The 10996-nt window shown below is 32.6% G+C and overlaps 1 protein-coding gene across 1 annotated transcript; it reads right to left on the bottom strand.

Annotated features, from left to right (window-relative positions):
• Positions 1-421: 421 nt before the first annotated feature.
• On the bottom strand, positions 422-10797 carry LOC126728025 (protein ANTI-SILENCING 1). The gene is made up of 12 exons (XM_050433907.1): positions 10441-10797; positions 10204-10254; positions 8352-8520; positions 7540-7719; positions 6871-7235; positions 6494-6520; positions 5049-5141; positions 3952-4030; positions 3715-3805; positions 2753-2861; positions 2497-2613; positions 422-722 (listed from the first exon to the last, which is right to left on the bottom strand). Exons 1-12 carry the CDS (start codon positions 10795-10797, stop codon positions 654-656), a joined length of 1707 nt encoding a protein of 568 aa, XP_050289864.1. The 3' UTR covers positions 422-653.
• Positions 10798-10996: the final 199 nt, after the last annotated feature.

Genomic DNA, 10996 nt, shown 5'->3' with positions numbered 1-10996 from the left:
GTTGGAGAGATCTATAAAAAAAACAAAAATAAAAAAATAAATGCTCAATGAAATCACTTTTAATCAGGAATAGCATTTGATCTGTGCTATTCCTGTGTTTTGTTCTCAAACAAGTTCTTAAACAATAAAAAGTCCTAACTTTTTGATCTTTGTTACGTTTGTTTTTCTTTAAAAATGTGTTTTTCTAACGGCAAACGGAGAGGTGGGTAACAGATCCCTAACGGAAGGCACCTTAGGTGGGCAAAGTGATAAGTTTTAAACCACAGGTAAACTTAGTATAAACGGGCCTAACCTCTGGTGGGTTTACTGTAATTATCCCTTTAAGTTATCATTACATATTCCAGCTTACTTATAATCATACAATAAGAAGGCTTTCATCAAGAAAATTCAAGGATGAGAACAAAATAAGAAAATGCGAACGTGGTATCATTCTATAATTCAATACTTTCATTTCTTTATAACCAATGATTTTATAAGACCTGATGATATGAAAAGAGTAAATTTACACCAAAAATAGAAGCTCCAATTCATTTTATCCTATGCATGTGAGGGGCTCCTGTATCTGTATGCTGTCCAAAATATATTAGAGCATTATCCTTTTGTGGCTCTCACAATTTACAAATACAAAAATTTCCTTAAAAAGATGATTTTGTTCATGTAAGTTCATTGATTTCAGTTGATTTCAGCTGGCTCCCAAGCTCTTGCATCTCCTTCGCTTGAGCCTGCATAAACAGAAGGGAAAATTTTAAAATCTGAAGACAGTCACAACATACAGGGGGAAAATAAAAAAGAAAAGGATAAGTCACATAAAAAATATGATTCTCTGCAAAATATTGTAAGACTTTTCAAATTGGGACTTGCATCCTCAAGGTTTGTTCCATTGCATTTTACTGTAAAAATAGATGAAATGTGCAATCTACCTTTGCAATGCAACAGCATTTCTCAAGTACATTTCTTCTAGATTAACATAAATGACAAAGTTTGGCTATGTAAAAGGCTACAAGTCTCACTAAAAACTAAAAAATTAACATAACTATACATTTTGAAAATCAAACTGTTTAATTGCATATTCTTTATATTTTTAATACATATGTCAAATTTCATGTCAATCCAATATTATTTACTATTCGATCCGTAAACTTATTTTTTATGCATAATTTTAAACTACAAAAACTTGAAATTTAAACATTTGATTAATGACATAGCTATTGATTTTTTTATCTTATGAAAATTTTGTAAGCATATAGGATATAAGATAAAATGTAATCTAATGATAGATTTGTCAAAATTCACACCCAATAAAAAGATATTGAGTAGAGATATAACTTTAGGCTACAATCAAGTTTGTAGCCAAATTTTGTCCTAACAGAAAAAACGTAAAAGATTAAACCCGTGTAGGACAAGATGATGCTTCCCAAACCACATATTGAAATTAAACTAACCGTACAATATGGCATGATAATATAGTTGAAAATTAGATTGAAATAGATTTTATACGTGCATGCACACATTTATATTCTAAATCTTCTCACATGTTAAGAGTAAAGACTTTCTTGTACCAAAAAAAAAAAAAAAAGAGCAAAGACTTTAATAGTGTTAGACATGCATGAGAATAGATCCTTCAGTATAAAGGCATGGCCTATAAAATTCCTTAACTTTCTTAATTAGTAAAAATGTGTGTGAACTGAAGCAGGTCATCCTTTTCGACTTCCATATATATATCTATATCCATACCGTTAGTATGTCAAAATTCCTTGACACAAGCAGTGAATCCTCAATGCCTTAAAAAGAGTAAAACTTCTAGATAAGAATATTCTTGTTATTTAAAAAGAAGGAAAAGAATTGTCATAGTAACTTATCTTATCAAATGAAAAACAGTTTAATATAAATTACCCATTAAAATAATTTAATGTTTTTTTTTTCCTAAATAAGAATTTAAGAATTTGTAAATAGTCAAGGAGCAACAAGCCCTTATTTGAATAAAAAATTAACTTTATTGGGAATATTATGGGTAAAATGCAAAACGCCACTTAACTTTGGGTCAAAATCAAATTGAACCCTAAGCTTCTAATTTGAGAAATAATTAAATTGATCATTCTGTCTAAATTTTTGTCTCTCTATGTTTCCCTTAAAAAATAAAAAAATAAAAAAAACCTTCATACTAGACTTTATTTTTAAAAAAAAAATCTGTTTAAATTATAATTTAATTAAAGATTTCTTTTTTTATTTCTTGTGCTTTTTTCTCAATGAAGGGAGCTTAATTCAAACCAAATGATCAATTTGGATATTTATCAAAGTTCAGGCACTTCTAATTCAAATTAGAAGTTCAGGATTTTTTTTTTTTTTTTTTCATTTTTCATTTTTCCCTTTTATTCTATATATAAATTACCACTATGAAACATAAATTATCAACACACAATGATCCACCAGTGACACACATGCTCTAAAACATGAAGTAGCAAAACACAATAAAAAGAGTTTATGACAATAAAGCACCTCAAATAATAACCTCCAGCAAATATCTGTCCATTCCTGTAGGTGACGCCACTCCATGGCAAAATCATACTCAATTGTATTTGGCTGCGAAGAGTGTGATGTTGCTACTGCATTTCTCTTTGGAAAAGAAAAAAAAAATCCACACATAAAAATCATGTACCTAGTGCACTAAACACCCACACACATATATAATGTTTGAATCGAAGAGAAAAAGAAATGCAAAATCAAAAGAAATTGGTCTGCAGGATTAAGTCACCTTCTCATCACGTTGCCTTTGACGCTTGTTTACGTCAAGAACCAGATGGCCAAAAAATTTGGCTGGTTTTCCCTGCTGTGTTAGAGTTCCTTTGCAACCAACAACAGGCCTGGGGTCAAACAAAGCAACAAGAATATCAGATACATGTAAAATTGATCTTGCATAGAGTTTCATAATATTCTTCATCCATAGCAAGTTATTCATGTTCCTTTGTATTGATATAAGAATCCTTTTGAGTTAATATAATTCAAGTACTCCAACAGATAAGTTTAAGTTTTAGTTCCTTGAATACTAGAACTTCCTGACTTTCTTGTCTGGGGAGAAGAGACTTCATGGTGATGGATCATAAATGGTATTTTGAGAACCATGGAAAGCATAGCAATCATTATATATTAAGTTATTAGTATTTTATTTTACTAGTAAAGGTTATTTTTGTAATCCAATAACTAAGAATTTCTCAAGTCATTAGAATTAGATTTCATAAATCAATTGGAATTAGGGTTTACTATGTCAGTCATAATTAGGATTCAGTAGTCTACATAAGCATAGTATTGTACTCCTATGGAGACATTATTTTTGATGATGAATAAAATTTAACTTAGAAAACTCTCAATGGTATGGTACTGACTCCAACCAACCTGACTCCTAGGTCATCTACCCTTTATTTTTCCATTCTTCACTTTTATTGTTCCATTGATTGGGTCTGTCATGTGCCAAAAGTACATATTAAAATCCGTAGTGATTTTGATTTCCTTGTAAATCTGCAATTTACAATATTCATGGTATAACTACTCTTATTAGTATACTAAATACCATCTTAAGTTTCAAAATGTAGTTGTACACTTCGCTATAAAGGACCGGAAACTCTTAAGTCTCCAAAAGAAAATTCTAAATGCATCAACACTAGAATAATTAGTGCAATGCACAAACATAGAAAATAGAGATATTGATGGTATAAGTACCTTCCATCTTCTAGAATCAAGCATCCACTCTGCAACTTAGATATTGCATCCTCAGCTGCATCGTTTGATTTGAATATGACCAAAGCCTTACCTGTGAGCACATGAAAGTTGAAACAATAAGGATTGGAGCTTATGAGTTTGAGTTTTCACTGCACACCAATCAAAGATTTAATACTAAATAAAATCAGTGACAATTTGGTGAATGCAAAAGGATAAAGCCAGAACAAGCTCCCATACCATAATGTGGGTGTGAAAAAGTACCCTGTTGTATCATCTTTGCCTCAACCCTCCTATTAAATGCATGCCAGACTAAATCCTAAGGACAGGTAAAAAATGATAAGGATCAAATAGGATGCTATAGACTAGGCTGCATAGATTCCACGAATGTAGCAAACATATCGAGATTAACTATCACTTCATTCAGGATTTATTCAAGAAGAAATAAATTGTCACTCCCTTTGTTCGATCAGATGATCAATTGGGTGATCTACTCACAAAGCTGTTATCATGGGGTGATATTCTCACAAAGTTGTTATCTTGTGACTCATTTCAATTGGAATGTAGAGTGGAGATACGGTTCAAACTCAAGACCATCTGCTCTAGTATTAATGACAAATTACCAATTATCCCAAAACCTTCAAGTTCTAGGAAATAGTGAATTTAATCATTTAACCACTATTCTAACAAATTTAATAGAGGAACCTAAGGTATAATACTTAAAGGAACCATACCTGAGTTTTACCCTTTAATAATTTATATTAGGTAACAGTGCTAGAAATAATGTTCTATTAGTGAGGAATAGGTCTGTAAGCTTTTCTTTCCTATTAAAGTACATCCTGTAATGTAAAGGATGAGATGTACTAGATTACCACATGTGCATTATCATTCGATTTTAAGGATTGGTTATATTTTCTTTGAAATACAGTTAGGTATGATATTTCTTCAAGGACATATTATAATGTTAGGTTTAAATTTGAATAGATTCCTCACATAGCTTGTCTGGTATTCTGTACAAAAATGTGACAATTTGCATTTGAATGTAATAATAAAAATATATAAGAATGGAGTTGGACAAGTTTGCTTCTTTGTAAACAAGTCCCATATCATTAACTCCTATAAAAATCCTAATTTTTGACATATTCAGGAATCTCTTTTCCAAGCATGGACCAATGCTTCTCTAAGATCAAGGAAAATATGTGAAATATGAGCGCAATATGCAGCTCATACGCAGATAATTAATTTTGTAAAATCATACAGCAAGGTTTTGTCTTTTTCCCCTTTTTTGAGGGGAGAAGAAAGCAAGAGTTATGAACCTGGAGAACTATTAGATGTACCTCTACTTCTAGTGATGTATATGATGGATCTAGATTATCCAGTAGGACTAAGGTGCCCATTTCTTCAGCTGCCTGCAGTCTTTGATCCCAAGGCTGAGAAAGTCAAAAAGAAAGAATGGTTAAGATATGATAGTATCATTTTTGCATATCGTAAATTATATTTTCATTTTTCTTCAATTTGTAGATCATTCCTAAGGTATCTATGAATGAAATGATGATAAGCTCTTCTAATGAACTAATAACTAGTTTATCTACTCCCCATAGCTAGATGGGGAGTACAGGAAATATATTAGAGATCCTGTTACTGCACATGGAGGACATAGATCTACAGACACCCAAGAATGGAGCAAGGTCCTTTATGTATGTACACAGGATATCATGTTGGACCCAGCACCCAGGTCCCACCCACAAGAAGTTTAGTTTAATAAGCTTGTCCACCAATCAGGTTTCTTATTTTAGTTAAAACAGGAAAATTTGTTTCCAAAGAAGGAAAAGTGAGGCAGTATATTACTAAGAGAAGAAAATACATATCTGACTTGGAGAAGAAACTGTAGGCAGCATGGGTTTTTTATATAAACTAGTGCATATGTGGGAATTTAGCAGACAGTCTAGGTTCAAGAGTCGACCAGCCAATTAGTGAAAAGAAATAAGTGTGACAGTCACTGCGTGAGAGCTATCAAAGAGAGAAGAAAAGAAATCCTGCGTGTGAAAGCAACAAAAGTAAAAGTTTTTTTTTGAAAGGTTTTTACACAAATTTTAGTGTTCTTGTGTGGTTGATTTATTTTCTTATTGGTTTGTAATATTTGCTTGGCAGTTTATTGGCCCAACATCTCACAACATTCCAACAACAAACTCTGTCAAGCATTTTCTTGAGTTAAAAGTTGTCTAAATGAATTACCTGAAAGCAAGGATATATTTAAAAGGTGCAATGTAGGGAAGAGGGAACCAAGTAATATATTGGAATAGGTATGTGATTGTCGCTCTTTGCAATATTGATAGAAGGTGGTCTACTAAGACCAATGACAGAAGGCCGATTGAGAAACCATCTTTGCAACATTCTCATGCTACAAAAACAAGGGAAGATTAAGGATGTTTCTCGCATTATTAAGATGGATGGCTACCAGAAAAAATAAAACCATTTAAACCAAAGAAGGAAGCTGCAAAAAAAGAAAAGTCTCATTTCAAAATACAGGAGAATTATTCTATTCCTATGGAATATCCAGATTCCCCTGACTGACAACTTATTGTGAAGGTTGAATATAGGTTGAAATCATCAAATAGAATATTTGATCTTAAATCAAGTACCAGAATCTTCATTCTTTTATCTGCATTAGAAGTTTAAAGCAGCTTCCCAGAAAAAAAAAACTCAATGCAATATTGATTTGTGTAAGCAAACACACTGTACACTAGCAATTTCATGGTAAAATAGAAATATGGAAACTCACTAGTTTCTTGAACCAAGTGCTTCTATCCTGCAAGCAAGAAAAGAATAGAAATTAGAATAGTACTTAAACTCAGAATACAAAACTCAATTGAATGTGCTCTTGTTTGCAAACAACTTCCATATTGTGGATTTGGAGACCATCCAACACCAAAACATAAGATTCCAAGTCACACTGTTATATACATCAGACAGTAATCAAATTTCTCTAGAGTTTTTTACTCAATGTTAATGAGTCACATATGACCCTTCATCTTCTTATGAATAATTGAAATTGAAAAATAAAATAAAATAAAAAACTATATTATGAAAAGTATATATCTTTATCAACCTTTGTCTATTTAAGAAATACAACATTAACTTAAAACCCTCAAGACTTACAGCATCTGGCCTTCTAGGAACCTCCAAGAATTGGGCATGAGTTTTGGCACCCCTATTCCCAGCAAGTTCAGGAACCATTTTATCAGAAGCATTGCCTGCCTTCCCATCAATATCCTCCCCCTTTTTGGGTACCTTTTTCTGGCCATCCAGAAGAAGCTTCCTCTTTTTATTAGGCCTGGTATCTGATTCGTTCATAGGTAATAAACTATCAGAAGATCTCACATTAGCTTTATCCTGATCTTGTCTGAATGATATTTGACCAGGTTCAGTCCCATCTTTGTTGATAGTAGCCTTTGGCCTCAATGTGGAATTCTCATTTGACATACGTCTGTTCTCACCCATACTAGTCATGGCCCTTTTGGATTCTGCTCATACCATAAACAAGTTTATTTCATCCAATAAGTTAAATTCAGATGTAACACATACAAAGTAGGCATAGAATAAGGATTAAGTGATCAACTTCACCATTTTCTATTAGGTTAAGCATTTGGGACAACTGTTAATTTATCATGTGATCAAAGTATGTGATCCTAAGTTCGAAACTTGTCTCCACCACCCAACCTTCCAATTAAAAGTTAAAACTTTCACATGTTGGGCCCCACTTATTGAGGTCAGAGTTTGGGTCTACACATGAGAGGAAGTGTCAAAATAATTGCAGTGAGGAATCACCTAGCAGCACTGGGCTTACTCCATTGCCAGACTTGTCAGCGTTTACAGCACTGGCCCCCTTCTCAACCAAACCAATCTTTGATGACAAAGTTGATCTCCCAGCTTCCGTTTTTATATTCCTTTTAAGATTGGAAGGACGAATGAGCTTTGGATCTTTCCTCTTGTTAAAAAAGTACTCCACTGCAATGCATACAAATATTTGAAGAGAATGAATGAAAATTAATGTCAATTCAGAATTAAAGAGATAAGGAAAATTTAGTTATCAGAACACATGAAATTCTAGTGTATTAGGGATTTGGATCATATTGCCTTCCAGTTTCGAAATCAAAGGAAAATCATTATTAGTGTACATTTTAGAAGAAATGAAATTGAGCCACTCCTAATTATTAATGAATGTGGTAAAAGTCATACTTTAGAAGAAATGAAATTCTAGGGGATTTTTTTTTACCAAATAGTAGGTTAGGGATTTGGATCATATTGCCTTCCAGTTTTGAATCATACGAAAATTATTATTAGTGCACATTTTAGAAGAAATGAAATTGAGCCACTCCTAATTATTAATGAATATGTGTAGGAACAAGATATATATTTAGATGAACACATACAGAAGCATTCTACAGCAAGACTCATTGTGCAACTCAAGACTATTGTCTATTTAAATTCCATAAGAATTGGTCAAATTTCAAGGGATCAACAGGAAAAATAACTCACAAGAAAGATGAAACATTTCTTAGTCTCGAACGACAAGATCAAGATATTTTCATGATCATAATCCTATATCTTATAAAAAGCATCATTATCAATATTTGTACCTTTAATTCCAGCTATTTCATCATTAAACTTCTCTGATATTACACACTTTTCAACATCAACAGTACGGTAAAAGAAGTAGTCAGCCCATTTCAACTCTGTTTTAGATGCATGAGGATTTCTCTCATCCTTCGATGTACAAACAACACTGCACTTTCCCACAATAACTTCCTGAAATAAGGTAGAGAAAGAAAATGGACAGACAGCTCTGTTCAATGAATTTTGAGATAAGAGATGCAGTGATTAAATAAGGACAAAAGATGCCAACAGTTAATCAAAATGATACAAACTCATTTCTATTATTTAAAATCAGGAAAAGGAGAGAGTTTATGTAATAATATTAGAAGTCACACCTTCACCAAAAGCATGGAACATAATCTATAAGGTTAGTAACTCTATTTATGCCTCTTTCTGCCTTTCTGCCCCTACCTAGCCAACCTGCCCCTACATAGCCAACCCGTCCCACCTAAAATCCATATAAACAAAGAACCCTTCATTCTACATGGCATGACCCCTTCAACTCCCCTTATTTCACCACCTATTAGGCACTAATCCAAGCAACTCTATTCTGAAATATTGAAAATCTCACCTTTTCCAAGTTACAAGATTTTGGCCCCAAAAATAAAGTTAGACTCTCTTTGAACAATGTATGGTCCACCAACACTAAAATTCAAAATTTTCTATATTATACTCTCTTTTTTTAATTTGATAGTGACAACCAGTTGAGATACAAGGCACATGCAACTTCTATATTATACTAGAGCTACCTTTGATATGACAATACATACGGTCATCAGGTAAAGAGCTGGTCAAATTCGCCTAACCGGAATAACAAAGTCAAGAAGATAATGTGAATACTACATCTACGTACAAGAGAATTCTCTAACCTGAATCATGATTCACGAAGTCAATATGACGTTATATAGTGTAAATGTAATGGATATTATATATAACAATAAAATACTAAGAATGAAACCTTGACTGAAAAATTTTCGGATGCCTGATAAAGATGAATTCTTGAATATTTAATAGATGAATAGAAAACTTATCAAACAGTACAAATTCAATGCTAGATGTAAAACTGTTGAAGAAAACTTCAACTTATCTTTCCACTTTTTCTCATGCTAATAATATTTAAATTTGGTTCCCTGATTTGACTGGCTGTTGATGTTACTTGCAAAATTATAGCTGTAATCAAGAGTGTTAATATATAACCCTGTTTACAGATTTTTTAACCTAATGATATAGCTTTTTTTTTTTTGTTCCTTATTTAATAAAGTCCTAAATACTTACGAGTATTGGTAGCTCCTACCCAGATCTCACCATCAATCACTTCACCTAGCTTCCAAGACTGTTTCTTCTAATCTTTCACATAACTTTTCCAAGTCTAAAAGAAAGATTTTCTGCAACATGCAGAATGATAGCGTAGAACATCTATACAAACCTCTGTGGTAAAAGAAAAACATAAATATAAAATTAATTAAATAGTAGTGAGTAGCTAACTATGCCCATGATACTTTATTGCCAAATCCTTTTACGTTGGGTTGACTGCCAATGTAAAACTTCTGTCACATCTCATGAACATTGATTTGATCCTAAAAGGATATGCCATGTAGCCTAGTTTTAATTCTTAGTTGAAAATGTGATACAATAACAGTGAGTGACCAGGTCACCAACTTCAATTGGTTAATTTTAACAGAATGACTCATAATCTAAGTTGGAAAATGGCATATAAGGTGAAACTTGTATTGAACTGCTCTTTCCTAAGATTAGTCTTAACTTATCCTACTTATCCTATTATTCTTGAGCACATTTCTTTGGTAATATAAAATCAGACAAACATCATACTACTACAGTATATGAATTATAATACCCATAGTTGCAATGCACAATTGCCAACTTGGCCTGTATATGCAATAAAATTGACAGCATGCAGTATTAGAGACATATAACTTTACTCACAATATCTTAGCTCTCTTAAGGTATATTTTAACCATAAGAGCCCTTCTTTTTGTATAAAGCCCAACTAAATGCTTCACTAAAGTTCCAAAGCAAGAAAAAATTAGAGGACATGAAAGAAGTATGACTTACCAGAGGATTGATGTAACCCCAACATCCTAAACCCTGACCAGATGCTAAAAATAGCTCATTCCATTGTGGATTATGATTTCCCAAAATATCACGTATATCAATAGGACGACGAAACCACACAACCTTCACTCTCTTTGCATGAGTTGGAGTCTCAAACATTTTGACAAGCTTACAAATAGAGGTCTCAGTGTCACCTTTGCAGTAAATGTAAGCACAGTCGAAAACAAAGTATTCCACATCCTCGTAAGTAAATGACTCATAGAATTGAATGTGCTCATCTGTCTTGCTAACTCCCTTCTTCCTACCCCATTTAAATTTCATGTTATCTTCAACCTTTTTCACTCGAAGATGTGACATACTGTATCTTCTCCAAATATTAATGATGCTCAGCTCAATCCATCTTTAAAAACCTTGAAACCAAAAGAAAGTAATTATATTGATATAATTTAGATAAAACCAAAACAAACAACCTCAAAGAAATAATCCACTATAAACAATAGTCTATATTTATACACCAAAAAGTCAATTACAGCTTTGGTAGGGAACGACTGAAAAA

Source organism: Quercus robur, chromosome 5 (assembly GCF_932294415.1).
Source record: "Quercus robur chromosome 5, dhQueRobu3.1, whole genome shotgun sequence".
In the NCBI taxonomy this organism is placed as follows: domain Eukaryota; kingdom Viridiplantae; phylum Streptophyta; class Magnoliopsida; order Fagales; family Fagaceae; genus Quercus; species Quercus robur.
This window is presented reverse-complemented; position numbering and strand designations above follow the sequence as displayed.

Excerpts from the sequence above, each read along its gene's own strand:
- LOC126728025 (XM_050433907.1), bottom strand. The coding sequence starts at position 10,797 with ATGTCACATCTTCGAGTGAAAAAGGTTGAAGATAACATGAAATTTAAA. Across the intron at positions 8,521-10,203 it reads GGTATTATAATTCATATACT|GAAGTTATTGTGGGAAAGTG; the intron begins GTAGTAGTATGA and ends ACCTTATTTCAG. Across the intron at positions 6,521-6,870 it reads TTCCTAGAAGGCCAGATGCT|GATAGAAGCACTTGGTTCAA; the intron begins GTAAGTCTTGAG and ends TCTTGCTTGCAG.